This window comes from Stegastes partitus, unplaced genomic scaffold (genome assembly GCF_000690725.1).
Source record: "Stegastes partitus isolate 25-593 unplaced genomic scaffold, Stegastes_partitus-1.0.2 Scaffold757, whole genome shotgun sequence".
NCBI lineage: Eukaryota > Metazoa > Chordata > Actinopteri > Pomacentridae > Stegastes > Stegastes partitus.
The window spans coordinates 244,143-259,258 of record NW_007578488.1 but is presented as its reverse complement, the minus strand read 5'-3'; the positions used below and the strand labels follow the sequence as shown (position 1 = coordinate 259,258).

General features: G+C 39.4%; 1 protein-coding gene across 1 annotated transcript in view; it reads left to right on the top strand.

Annotated features, from left to right (window-relative positions):
* Positions 1-3,416, top strand: part of mfsd8l1 (major facilitator superfamily domain containing 8-like 1) — a 14,274-nt gene extending 10,858 nt beyond the window's left edge. Inside the window, exons 11-12 of the mRNA XM_008291716.1 lie at positions 1,045-1,164; positions 2,269-3,416. Of these exons, the coding sequence (XP_008289938.1) occupies positions 1,045-1,155 (111 nt within the window). The 3' untranslated portion in view covers positions 1,156-1,164; positions 2,269-3,416. The remainder of the gene's footprint in view (positions 1-1,044; positions 1,165-2,268) is intronic.
* Positions 3,417-15,116: the final 11,700 nt, after the last annotated feature.

The following is a 15,116-nucleotide window of genomic DNA, read 5'->3' as shown; positions in this document are numbered from 1 at the left end:
TACCTTCTCTACTTTCTTCTCTCTAGGATACTGATTTTAATTCATTAGGTATGAGTAATGTGACTTGCTGAGCACACAATGTTTTTTTTTTTTTTAGCGCACCCTCTTTTCTTTTCGCCCAACCCTTTCTGCATTATATGGATAAAAATAGCACTCGCCCTTTTATCTGCCCTCATTGCTCGGGAGTGGTTAAAGTGGGTGCCCCATAATTTGTGGAAATGTGCGTCTCATTTCTGTTCCAAGGAAAATTGCAAAGTGTTTTTGTTTTTTTTTGGGAAACATCAGGAATCTAATTGGAAAAATCCGAAACAAACAAACCACAGGAAAAGGGCTGAAAGTTAGGAGAAGGAGATGCAAGTTGACATCTATTGCCAGCAGCTCCTTTTGGATTAGGGAACAAACAAGCACAACAAAATGTTTGTAATGCTTGTAATGAAGCGTGGGCAAACCAGAGCACAGCGACCGAGTGTTTCCACTAACGCTGACAAAAGGAGGAAACAAAGCCTGGGTGTGCGCCTCAGACTCAAAAGACTCGGGGTGTGCACTTCCAAACAGGTGAAAAGGAGTCTACCCTCTCTGTTCAGTTCTTTTCTTTGCTCTGAAGTCGGGCGTCGGCGCTCGTGGCATCAAACGTCGCACGTTCAGAAATGTTTGAGAAATATTACTACGCTCCACGTTCAGGATTCACTCAGCAACTGTGTAAAGAATAGCACATTGCCCTATTTTCCTACTTTTCCGCTAAACGAATTGCAGCTTTGTCCTTAAAATATATTTGATGGAAAAATAGGTCACCAATGCTACAGCCGTCAGGCAGTTTGGTTTGACTTTTACATGTTTTTTTTTCTTGGATAAACAATTTCTTTATGTTGATTTTTCCATGTGTGGCTGTTTTCAGTTTCACATCCCTGAGAGAAGAGATAAAGCTCTTATTAAGCTGCCAGAAAATCAGGAGAAACATGTATAAAAGACATTTGTTTGGCTTGCCTTTCAGAGCACGTCACATGTCATATTAACACTGATCAAACTGTATGTGCGTCTAAACAGCTGATGGTGGCCTTCTCGTACAACCGGCTGCTGGAACCTGCTGTAGAGGAAGAAACGGACAATTCAGAAAACTGTGATCAGAGCTGCGGGCTGACGACAGAGGATGAGTGATCGCGGAAGGTACAGTATGGATTTATTTATATAACAAACATAATGTATGTAGCACAGGTTGACCATCTTAACTGCTGCCGTGACATAAATGTTCATAATAAATTGAATAATGTTTTTTTTTTTGCACTTAATTATTTTCAAAATATTGAATTAATGTCCAATCACTAATTTATGGACATTATTATTATTGTTTTTTGGCAGCTTTCAGTTTACTAGCTTTCAATCCTGTGATCTAGAACAGTGGTTCTCAAACTGGGGGTTGGGACCCCTATGGGGGTCCCAAGATCATTTCAGGGGGTCGCTAGATCATTATAAAATAAATTAAAATAAAATAAAGCCTACACTTACCAAATAAATTTGTATTAAGGCTGTCAAAATTAAAAGTGTCGAACTTGTTAATATTATGATTTGATTATGTGATATTATTATTCTTTTTTTGCTCTTTTTAAAATTATTCTCCTTTGTTTTTTTTCCCTTTCATTTGTTCGAAATAAATTCAATTCATTCATTTAGAATAAAATGAACGTGTTAATGTAAAGAGATTAATCTGTGGAATTAACACATTAATTTTTACCGCATTAATGCATGAACAACAAAGTTATTACTCATGATATATTAAAAAAATCAAATTGAGGTGTCACAACACCAACTTTTGTTATCTTGGGGGTCTTGGGGATCTGAACCACTGATCTAGAAGGTGCAGTCGTCCTCAAGTGTATTCAGACTCTTCCATTAAATAAAAGGCAAAATTCACAACAGTCACTCAAATGACTAGAAAATGAAAAAAGTAGCAATAAATTAAAATTTGCTAAATTATAATTCAGTGAAATAAGACATTGCTTTGGAATTGTGGTTGAAAATAATAGTTGGGAAAAAAAAACTGTCCCAGACAAATTAAAGCACTTTGCTGATGAGCAGTGGCCAAAATCAAAATATATTTCTGTTGAACCACAATTCAAAAGCAGTGTCATGATCTTCACTACGTTTTTATTACTTATTACTTTTGTCACCTTATTTCAGTGACAGCTGTTTGTTTCCTTCCTTAATGGGAGGGTATGAATACATTTAAGGACGACTGCACATGACCCTCTTCCTTCTCTTACTTCCCCACAGCGGGAGCTCCCTCGTCCAGCCCGTCCAGAGTCTGGCTGTCTGCAGTGGGATCAGCAGCCTACAGGGTGATAAAGGCACACTAACAGCCTGGACCCGTCAGAGGTTGGTCAAAGGACTGATAGAGTGTGTACGATGTATTTCCTATGGAAATATAGAATCCTGCTGACAACACATGTCCAAGCGTCGGATGAAAAATGTTCCCTGAAGGTTCATTGCACCTTCTGCCTGTGTTTCAGCACATGCAGCATAAAACTATTAAATCCCTGAACATGCTACGTGGTTGTGGATTTAACTCACTTCTTTCCTTCTGCTTTGGGAGAAAAACACGAGATGCTTAGCCTTGACACCGACACGTCAAGTGTTTAGAACTGGGCTGATACAAATCTTTTTGTCTGGAAGGGTTGTTTTTCACAGATTCTTTGTTCTCTAAAGTCAAATGTTTGACCAAAACTTTGATTTGTATCAAAAGGTTTGAAACGACCTTTCGATCCACCTCTTTATTCACTTTCATTTCGTCTACATCTGATTTAATGAATTTTCTCCCCGAACAAAGAGAAATATTTGCAAAGATCGTATGTTTCACTTTCTTTGCAAGTCATATTTATCCATCTAAATATTAAATTATGAACTTTGTAAATGAATGTCGTCTCTGCTGTTGAGTCAGTGTGTGGCGTCAAAAACAACATTGAAATGTGAGTTTGTTGTACTGAAGCACTGAAAATGCAGTTACAACAGCATATTCATGTCAGCAATAAAGTTCTCAAGGAATCACATATACTGGGTTGTTTTTAGTGCGACGGTTATGCAAATGAACTCTACAGATCTTAAAATTCAGTGAAACTATGCAGACATGTGACAAACCTGAAGTCGAGGTGAACGTTCTGATTCATCTCGTGTTCAGGCCGGTGAATGATGAATGTTTTTCTGCTTTGGAAAGGGCAGTGACCTTTTTAATTTAAAATGTAATGCATGTTTCCAACACCGGTGGGCGCTCTTAGTCTTTGTTCTGAAGTCCGTGGGCCTCGGTGCTACTGAGTCCAGTCAAATACATCTGGGGAAAATCAGCTGTGGTGCACAAAAAGTCGTAGTTGTTTCAGAAGGCAGTGCTGAAATTAATCTCAGAATTTAAAACAAACAAACAAAAAAAACATATTTAACTTTTTTCTTTCTTTCTTTTTAACTACTGGGTTTAGACTGTGTTGTATGTTTTTGGTATTTGTTCAGGTTTTATCCCGTTAAACAGCCAAAACCCAAAACATCAACTTATTTATTCTGCATTTATTTATTGCATATTTTTTGAGAACCAAACTTTTACATGAACTTATTTTGTATTTTTTTGTGTCTAAACATAAAAGACATAAACTTCCTCTTTACCTCATTGGCTTGTGTTTCATTGTTCTCTCAGAAAGCAACTGGAGTGTGTGTGTAAGTGTGTGTGTGCACAGCAATGATGGGACCAAAGCAAAAAGTACTGCTGCAATAATGCTCATTTATAATTAAAATATATGGTAAAATTGAATGTTTATTAGATTTCATGCTTTTCAGCAGTGGGCATGTTTATCACATTGGAGGCCGACCAACTGAAACAAATCAACCGACCTCTGAAACATTTATTACCAATGTATTTAAAGCCAACTAATAACAATGGTTTTTAGGGAAATACTGGTGGTAACTATAAGCTTAAAGTCCTGTTAAAAAAATAAAATAAACTCTATAAGAAGAAAAATATTCCTTTAACCGTTCGATGCAGTAATGTTAGACATTATTGTGGAATGAGGTTAAAAATGCATAAATAATATTTAAATGCTTTAAATTAATTTAATTCGTCATTTAAGTTTTTTGTAAATGTAATTTTGTGAGTAAACAATTATCTAATTTAAAAAAGGCTTTCTGGAGTTTATTCAGTCATCACATAAAATCCTACATCCTGTACTAATGTGGAAAATATTACTGCCATTCAAATATAATGATAATAATAATAACAACACCAATCAGTTAGAATTTACCATTTTAATTAATTTTGTTTTGCATAAAAAAATAAAAATAAAAAGAACCAAATCTTGGATAACATCTTAAAACTTAAAGCTTTACTTGCCACAACATTTAATGCACAGACGAATAGTGATTTTACCACTGACACATTATGAGCAATCTCATATTAATGTTGTTTAAATAAAATATCGAATAGTAATATTGTAATAATATTGAAATTATAGTCCAAAATTGAAATGTAAAATTTGGGACAATCAACTGGCAAAGTAGAGTTATATAAATAAAATTAAATTTAAATTAAAGGACATTTAAAGAACATAAAAATTCAGTTAAAATGTTGTTAATGTTTTCCTTCATTAATTTAAATGTATTTTTTCCCCTTTTGTCGCCATATTAGGAGTATTATACCATAAAATGTGCAACATGTAAAAAAATTTAAATTCTATATTTTAGCACAGATTTTGTCTCACAGCCAGATTTTCCAAATAAAATGCGGCAGTTCATAAAAACCGTCAGCCTTTAGCTGCTGATGATACTTCGTAATGACTTGTATGTATAAACGAACGTCTCGCCAATAACGAGATTCCGTTACATCAACCAACAGCCTTTTTTTTTTCCTCTGATACATTCCAGACCAGGTCAGATCATTTTTTTAAGGCTCATACTGAGTGGATTCTGCCCCGCTGGGGGTCGCTGTGACCCAACCAGAACCGACGTCGTAGCCGTTTCCCGCTGATGACGACACATCGTCTGCCCGGTGACGCGTTGGCGAGGGGGCGTGGCCTCCGCCGTGAACTTCAGTTGAACCCGTTTTGCAGCGGGGGCGGGGCCGGCTCGCGAATGTTACGACACAGCGTCGGTAACAGAGATATTTTGGGTTTTTGCTGCTTCTTTTTTTTTTTTTTTTTTTTCCCCCTCGACTCGGTCCCCTCACCCATCACACACAGCGGGCCTGCAGCGCCGGTCTGACCGAACAGCGACCCCGCGTATCAGGGTCAGAAGTGTAGAACACGTCATGTGTCATATCAACAATTGTCGGGATAAATTTGGCAAAAATGGCTCCTCCCTTTTTCCGCACCAATCAGAGACGCGCAACCAAATTCAGCCACGATGACGGACGTGAACTTTGGGTGAACTCTGCTTTTCCCTCGGCTCGATAGGGCAACGAGGCCAACGGGAGTTTAGTAGGACTTTAATGTTGTTGTTTTTTTTTATTTTGTCAATCTCGTTTTCTAGGACGGATCACCGATTGACCCCTCGCACACTGGCCCGGGATGCTGGAGCGACTCTGTGGGACTTTGCAGCTTAACCTAACATCCATATTTAACACGCGGCTACCGTTTTTCCCCGACACATCTCCTCTTTCTTATCCTTTCACGTGCACTTTACGACGCTCGGTGTTTCAAGAGTAACACATTCGGCGTGACTTTTCTGTTGAGACGGGTAATAAATGGAGAGAAGTCAAACTTGGCCATTTGAGCTGCCAGGTGCATTAAATATTTAGCGTGTGCACTAGTGTCACGGATTTCTAATGTTCGTGCAAAGACACACACAAAAAAAAAAAACCTGTTAAAGTCAAATCAAAATGGTGGCAGCGACAGAAACCTGTGAAAGTCTCTGAGTGTCCCTGCAGGGACGGCACTCGGATCCTGTGTTAATAAAACATGTGTCGAGGTGCAAACGCTTATGTGGGGGGAAAAGAAATGGTGAAAGCGGAGTGATGGAGGTGCCGCAAGAAAGAGTTAAATCCAAGATGCTCTCGTGCAAAAGTTCGACTTTACCCTAGTTTTTTCTTTCTAGTTTAAAAGGTCGTGCGAAGAGGCTGCGCTTGCTGTAAGAAAATAAACTCTTACAGAAGACTGAGCTCAGGGGTGTTTTTTAGTCTTCATTGGTCCTATCAGGAAAGTTGTGTAATGCCTCTTCTAACTGAACGAATAATTAAAACAGCCTATAGCCGGGGCACCCAGGGGTGTGTTGTGCAAGTTAGCCAGCTGCTATTGCACAGAGTTCTGTCTTGCCAAATGGGTCACGCTTCAGTCAGCGCTGGAAAGTTTTTTATTCCAACAACCTCCTCTGCCCTCTCTTTGATCCTAAAACATCATACACTTACTGTGGATTTGTCATTCCTGCCGTCTGCTTGACCTTTGGCATCGCACTAATCCTGACCTGCGGATACGTACGTTTTACACCTTCTGCGGAATCTTTGATTCAGGAAGTGTTCGTGGAAGTCCGGGATTGAATGCTGATTCCACCTCGGCGATGCGGCGCTGTTCTGTTTCTATGATGCATGTCATTAAATCTGGAGTCCCTGCGTACACATTTTAATTGTAGATTTAGTGTTTTTTTTTAAGACGGGGCTGCTCTGGAGGCAAATAAATGAGCTAATTTGTTGAGGGGAGACACTGAACAGAGCTGTAAAGGTATTTTTCTGAGGCCCAGAAATGAATAAGACAGGATAAAGTTGGAGCAATTAAATTATAGAAAGCTGGCTTACATCATTTCAAAGGTTATCATCTTTTAGGATTTAATTCCTTCAAGAAACTGTCTCAAAATCGCCCCACATTTTTATCTCAAACTTTTCCCCCGAGTCCTGTGCTGCTATTTAATTGTCCTCTGACCACAACTGCCCCCCTCTCCACCCTTCTACCTCCGCCCTCATGCGTCCCCTCTGCTCTCAGTAGAGAGAGATTACCAGCCCATCTGTATCACCAGAGCCGGGCCACGCTAAGCCCCGCTCAGCAAGGCACCGCCGCAATTGTTAACCCTGATTAACTTGATGTGGCGTTCAGTAGAGGGAACAGTGTGAAAATCAAGCCAGTGCCGTGACCCAGTGCCCTGCCGCTGAACCGAGGGGATATTGGGTAAACTTAGGGGAGGGTGGGTGAGAACCAGGAGCCGGGAAAAAAAAAAAAAAAAGAGGAGCGAAAACGGCATCAGAGATTAAAATGATTCTGAGCTTCCAACCGGAGATCTCAGGAAGGAATACAAACATAAATATCCATCTCTTGTTGTTTTGTTTTCGAGCGCTCGGGCGTCGGTTACAGACTCTGGCAGTAAATTGGTATGACTCTCCGTGCCCCTCTGATGGACTTCTGCGGAGCCGCCGAGTGCAACAGAAGACATTAAAGATTCAGTTATGAGCAAACGTAACGAGATTATTACCGCACAGAGAAGTCGGTGCAGATGTTTGCTGCGTAGCATGAACTGGGGCGTAGTTTAAACACGGGGAACATATGGAAATACCGTTAACTTTTCTCCATAAATTAGTTGATTCGCGTCTTCCCCCTCGAGGCACAACAGAGCCGACTTCTCACATAGGGGCAGATCACAGCTCTCTATAGTCATCCTCTGTTTAGCGTATTTGTATATACAGCATGAAATAATTAAACGCAATGAGATTTCTTGTCAGATTGCATTTGAAGCTTTTACATTAGACTTTGGATGTAATGATTCTGATTTAGTCGTGGGTAATATGTGCTTTTCAGTCCAGTAGCTTTTGCAGATTATTCATAAACAAGTTTTTTTTACTTATTTGTACATCAGGATGCTTTTGCAGTTTTGTCGAGTTGCACCACTGCAGATGCAAATCCAACAGCAGCCTAAGAGGAGCCTATTCTGAGGCTTTATGTATATATTTTTAATGCAGGTTTTTCCAATTAAACCAGAGCTTGTTTGGCAAAAGTGACACTGACAGCAGAATGAAGGGTTTTAATTTGAAGTTATGTTAGATTTGCATTAATATTAAAACGGCTTTCATCGCTTTGTGCTGGAATATTCATAGAAAACCTATAAATAATATAAATGCCGAAGGGATAAACAACAAAAACACAAGCTTGAAATGAATAAGACATTTAGTTTTATTGTGTAAAAACCAGAGGTGGTGGTGGAGTGAGGGGGGGGATGCTGGTCTGGATTAGGGTCCTTTTTGTGTACTTGCAATGACGACCCCAAACAAATGCAGCGATAATGACATGTTGAACCCTGTAACAACCCCAACAACCTTCCCCCTCCACCACACACACACACAGCAGCTCTCTACTCTTTCTCCTTTGACCTAATAATTAAGCTGCTTTTGGCGTTATAAGTTGAGAAGCAGCTTTGCCAACCTGCAGTTACAAATCTCTCTCAATTGCTTTGTGGAGGCCGCCACCATCTTCCTCGTTCCCTAATTTAACTCCAAAATCTTCTGTCGTACCCTAAAAGAAGCAATCCTCAGTTTCAGGGACAAGAACAGAGCTATCACAAGTCCTATGTGGGTTTTATGTGCTGACTTTTTTGTTTTTGGTGCCGTAAACGTGACAAAGTTTAACGTGGAGAATTTGCAGCTTTGGCCACCTGAGTGGGAGAGATGTGCACCGACGGTCGTTAAGAGTGAAGTAGTGGCTCAAGATAGAAATATGTACACAACCCAGTAGTTGGATGGTCGGCGTAACTTCACAACATCCTGCGTTTAAGCGCCTGTTTGCGCTTAAGGGCCGATGCAGGTGATTTAGCGTGTTGGAGCTCTTTAACTTCAGCTCAGATTCAGCTGAAGGTCGAACAAACTGAACTGTGGTGTTTAGAGTTTTCATTCAATTGATGATGTTTAATGGCGTTTAAATTAGTTTGCTGCAGAAGCTGAAATATAGAAATGTTAATTGTGCAAAAAGGAAGTTTTAATCTCCATTTACACACTGGACTTCAAACTAGTGAAATTGTCTGTCCATGCAGAAAGTACATTTTACTTGATAAGGAATCTTGAAATAAGATTTTTAATGCTCAATTTAAGATTGTACTGTAAAATCAAGGACTAAAAATGAGTAAATAACTTTTAAAAAATTATCTATCGTGTCTAAAAATAAGATTTTAAATCTTGGCAAGTCCCAGATTATTTGCAGTGCAGTTGTTAAAGCTCTTGTTTGATATGCTTTTTTATTTCTAAAAATAAGAATAAAAAATATAAAGAAAATGAAAATGTATTTTTAAAAAATTCTATAAAAAAATATTTTTAAAAAATCTATAAAATTAAATAAAATAAAAAATAAAAATAAAATGATAAAAATAAAAACAATTTTTTAAAAATTAACTACTGTCTTAATATAACCCAAAATATAGTCTTTAAAAACAAGAAGTCCAGTCGTCCTCTACTGAAGTTCCTACATTTACTGTGACTTGGATGACTGTGGATCTACACAGATGTATCCTCCATCCTGTCCTGCTGCTCACCAGGTCTTAAGAGGTTAATCAGGTGTTTTCACAGAACCGAACAAAAGCACCACAAAGTCTGAAGAGTTGGTTTAAAAGCAGCAACGTATGTGATCTGAACCAGCGGCCTCCAACCTTTTTTGCACCACGGACCAGTTTTAAGCAAGAAGTTTTTCTATGGACCGGTCATCGACACATAAGAAAATTCAAGTGTTTTATTCTATTAAAGTGTTTCATAAACAAATTGCTAAATATGTCTTTACTTTTTCTTCTGTCTCAGTATCGAGTCTCTGCTCTCCTTTGCTTTTTTTATTCATTTCGGCGGCGGTTAGTCTGACGGCTTCGTTTAACTAAACAGAGAAACAAGCACAGAAGGAAGTGACGGGAAGACGAGCTGGTCACTTTTCAAAATAAAACACCCTGCAGACTACGCCGGGAATAAAAATAAACCAGTAAAATGTTTTATTCTTCCTGGGCCGCTGCTTTAGCTCACCTGGTTGAATCATGTTCAGGGGCTGTAGTCCCCGATGCAGCGGCCGTGGGTTCGAATCCCGCTCATGGCCCTTTGCTGCAGCCCCTACCCCCATTCTGCTCCCCCACTTAAATGTCTCTCTGTCAACTGTCCTATCTAATAAAGGCAAAACAAAAAAAAAGTTTTATTCTTTCTGTGCGGCCCAGTACCGGTCCGCGGACCAGTGGTTGGGGACCGCTGAACTATATAAAGAAATGCATCATATGACAGAAGAAGCTAAAATCGATGAGTTTCTCATCCCTGTGTGGCGTCGCTAAGGGCAATCCACATCTGGATTATTGCTCATGCTAAGCTGTTGGGACAAGCTGGTGTAGATGAGAAAGGACGACGGCTGAGGGAGGAATGTGTGACGCAGGAGCTGGACGGGAGTCTCCTAAAACCAGAGAGGAGCGAGCCAGGATTAGGGCCCCGGCAGACAGTAGCAGTTTGATTCGATTGGGCATCGCTGTGTTGTTAAATCGCTCATTAAATCCAATTAGGGGGAGGTGGCTGGAGACAGAATTGGGGTGTGCAGGGAGGGGGAGAGCTTCAGTCTTCCAGAGGAGGGTTGCGTGCCAAGCCGAGCAGGTGACGAACTCCGGCGCTGAACTCCTGACCCGACCGTGGGACTCCCCCCTCCTCGGCCGCCCACTCACAGCTCTCACCTGCGACCCCTCCGCCTTTGTGGCGCTACAATGAGGTGCGAGGCCGCCGGACACTCCGGGCCGCCCGATTCACCGTCCAGCCAATTAGCGTCTCGTCAAATTAAAACAAACCGCCGCCTGAGTGTTGCTCCCACGCGGCGCCGAGACACGGCGGTCACACCGGAGCAGCGCCAAGACAAATGCCACACAGTTGCACCGCACGACGCCGCCGCCCGACTGTGGCCTCTCGACAACCTCTCTCTGAAACTTTCAAAAAAATTAAAGGCGGACAAACCTCTGCTGGATTTAATAATCCAGCCGCTCTTCATTCCACTTTCTTCCCAACTTAATCTGTTTCTCCGGTTTTCATGGTCCGTGATGTTTTTGTCTCAGAAAGCGAGCGCAATGGTTTGAGGCACAAACAAACAAGGGCGGATTACGAGAGACTTTGACAACTTATTCATTCTCCTCATGAAGTCTCATTTGGTTTCGGTGATCTGCGAGTTCAGTCTTGTTTGCCTTCTCGACTGTCACAACACCGCTGCTCTGGTGCACATTGTTTTTCCAACTCCTTCTCCACTGTTTGTCCTCCTATCTGTGATTCATGCGCCGCGTCTCCGTGTCGCCCGTCTTCTCTAATCCAAATCTTCTTTCCCTTTTTTTGTCAAAGGTATTTTGGAAGATGTCAGTTTGAGGAATACTTTCTGAGCGGACCCTCTTGTATAACTGAATTAGCGGTGTAAAATACTGAAGAGATAGAAACGCTTTGGTCAGCTTTTGATTAGACTTTGTAGACTTTTAGATGGAAGGCTGCTCAGGAAAGTTTCTCCAAACTGTGTAGCTGCTATTGAACGTGACCTTATCTGATAATGTGGTTGATTGTAATGACAGCGGACTGGACAGTTCGTCTGAGCAGTTTACTGCTGGAATGTCTGGAAACATGTATCAGGGGTTGGAGTCGGGATCTCCAGAATACTGAGGCCTAGAAATGCTCTGGAGTCAACGTGACTTCTTTCCAAGTTTAAATAATTCAGCTCTTCCCTTATGAACTCTTTTCATTTCATTTAAAGCCACTTGCATGTCTGTGTGTTTTTAATTTCTCCACATGAAGGTTTATTACTACTTTATTACTATTTCTCTGCTAAGATGGCAGCATTTATTCAATTAAGTCTAAATATTTGTTTGATTATTCTTAGCTAGAGCTCACAGAGACAGAAGTAGACAGTAGACGGACACACAGCGGCCCACAGATAGACCAGATTGTTGTCGTAAAGGAACTGACGACGCTATTCAAGTCACACCACAGAAAAACATGTATGGTGATGCCGTCAACTTCTCTCGAAAGTGCAGACTTTAAACTCTCCCAGTTTTTGTTTTCACGTCGATAGACCACGTAAAACCGGAGATATGATGATATGAACGTGTGTGTAAAATATAAGGACATGAAACATGTGCTGCGGGCGTCGCGTTTCTTTCAACATCTCAGTCGTTTTTTGTGATGGATTTTTTGTGACGGACAAAACGCAAATGAAAGAAAGTCCCTGGAAGTGCAGCTCCTGTGATGTGGCCTCATTCTGGACAGAAGTGATTTTCAGGAGTTCCACAGATAAAAAACAGCAAGAAAGCCTCAACTGCTTCCTATATAGTTGTATAAATATTTGTATTTAATTGATTTTATGTCAAATTTACCTTTTCAAATTCATATCTGCAACCTCTGTTTACATTTTCAACTTTCAAAATGCTTCAATCAGCACGTTTGTGGTTTTTATGGTCATAAATAATACATTTTTTCAAATCAAAATTTCGAATTTTGTATTTTTTTGTGTGTTTTTGAGCCCAAAATGTTAATATAGTTGGTTCAAGTGAAGAAAATAATAGTCAGATCATATCGGTGATGTTGTGCTGAAAACAATGATACCAAACATGGGCACGGTGAACATGTGGTATATAAACACAAAACTAAAAGTGTGCAACAACGGCCAAAACTGACCAAGGGTGAGCTGTAGGATGGACTGGAAGTATGTTGTACCCATGACCCCATAAAACAGCTTAGAGTTTAGTTTTTTACTGTGCATGTGGGGACTCATCATTCCTATCATAAACCGTACATATAATGGCATCTGCAAAATCTGATATTTATATTTGAAACACAAAAAATGCCCACCAACCCACTTTCATGTGTTTTTGTTCATTGAAACTTGCAGTTTGTTTGAACCACAACATCTCAACAACTATTCAAGACAAAAGCCTGAATTTGTCCGATGTTATTCCTTATCGTGCCACTGATTCTGAACCCTCGATATTAGACAAGTAGATCAAATCATCTGTGATTATGGATGAGTTCAAATATGAAAAAAAGTGAAGACTTCCTGGAAAGTCCCATCTTTGAGCAAACATTAACAAAAACAGCTCTTAATGCAGAACCAGTGGTGTTTCTGTCGACAACATGTACTTTCATGCCACAATAAAAGAAAACATGCACAAAGCTTTTAAATAAGATAATACTTGGGCACAAAAATGACAGCAAAAAGGTCGTTTTGCTGATCATTGGGATGGATTTTCTTGCTTCGTGTTCCACTGAGAATAAACTCGGCCTAAAGTCACAAGCTGGACTCTGTGCAGAAAGTTAAAGTAGATTTATAGTAACTGCTCACGAGTTCACCTTTAAGCATCACTTCTAACGAGTGTTCCACAAGTATGATGGATAACAGCTCACTTTGTTTCTCCAGCCTACAAAGTGTGGTCCAGTATATATATATATATATATATGACTAATAAATGAATAAATACATTTTTAGTTATATTTGGAGAAGCTTTTTAAAACTCAAGAACTCTACTTGGAGCAGGATATTGAGCAATATTTTAGCTGTTGTGGTAAAACTTGCTTGAAAGTTTGAGGAAAATGCTTTAAAAAAACCCCTCTCTAACCAAATATTCCTTATTTGAAAAGTATTCTGTGTCTTGTTTTGTATTATTGTGACATGAACCGCATAGGATTTAGAAAGTTATCAATTTTTTTGTTAATATGTGCTCAAAGACTGGATTTTTTTTTTCATGACGGCTTTAATTTTAATTTTTAAACATTTTTTCATATTTCAACCCACCCGTAATCGGAGGCCGTTAGATTTACTTGTTCAAAATTGCAGATTTTCAATCAATGCCATGATGACAAGTAACACAGCAAATATTAGGCTTTTATCTTTAATAGTTTGTAAGATATTGTTGAGCAAACATGGCCTCAAATTTGAATGTGCGAAAAAACACGATGACAGTGGGCAGTTTTATAAAAAATATTATTTCATATATCAAGATAAAATTTTACTGACACCATAAATATAAATATCTGTAGTTTATAATAAAACAAAATAATCAACTGAATGAGTGACGGTCGAGCAGAAGTTGTTCTAAAAATGCGATTATTTGAGATTAAACGACCCAAATGCTGTTCTGTACGAGCACCAGCTTAGTTTAAGCTACAAATGCAATTGAAATATGGTGTGAAAAACGTCTGCTGTTGTTCAGATTCTCAGTAAACACAACTTAACAGCTGTAGATTCTCTCCCCGGCTGTCGTTTGCTATCTGTTTGAGGACTGGTGGCATATTCCACTTAAATTCCATCCATACAGTTAACATGCTTCATGGTCAGTCTACAGAACTACTTTGTGTCGTATATTTAGGATTTTTCTGGGCACATTCGTTTAAAAGAGAGCAGAAAATCCATGTTTACAAAGTGACAGTTTCACAAAGTACAGTTGCATAAGTTCAGAGGACCCGGACAGGAGCCTTGGGGAACATCTCTGCACTGTGCAGCACTGTGTTCCCCGAAGAGCTATTTTTAAATAAAAATGCATTCCTTACAGGCCTTATTCACCCCGGCCTCTGGAAGAAAATCCATTTCTGTCAATCACTAAAACTTCTTGAGCACTTTTGCAAATATTGGTAAACGGTGGGTTTTGTCAGTTGTCAGGTTTTGTTTTTTTTGCCGGTTAAATAGAGTGGAACAAGGCCAGGATGCAAAGCGAGGCTGAGGTTAGGGGAACTCTTTAACTGTCAAGATGTTTACAAGCTCGGATTGTGGTTAAAAAAATGCACAAAATATCGCTCTGTAAGGCAAAAACACAACTACTGTGATGCATTTATGATATAAAAAGTAAGTTTTCTTTAAAATATTCACTTTTTACTATATTTGTTTTCACTTGGATACTAAATAAAATACAGTTTTTATTTAAAAACTCATTTAATAAGTCTGCAGGACACGTGTAAAATTGGAACTACTTATTTAGATGAATCAAATGTATTTTCCTGCATTTTATTCTATGTAATCTGTATTTTTCGGTGCTGGTGTTCCTGTTATGTTACTGATAGACTGTAAAAAAAAACCTGATACTGTTTTTTGCCTTTGGTTCTTTTTGTCCTTACTTGTGGACATTTCCTGTTTTTTCTTTTCCTTTGCCTGTATGCAGATTATAGGGGCTCCTCTATCTTTCAAATCCTGGGTTGAAATGACTTTTCATGG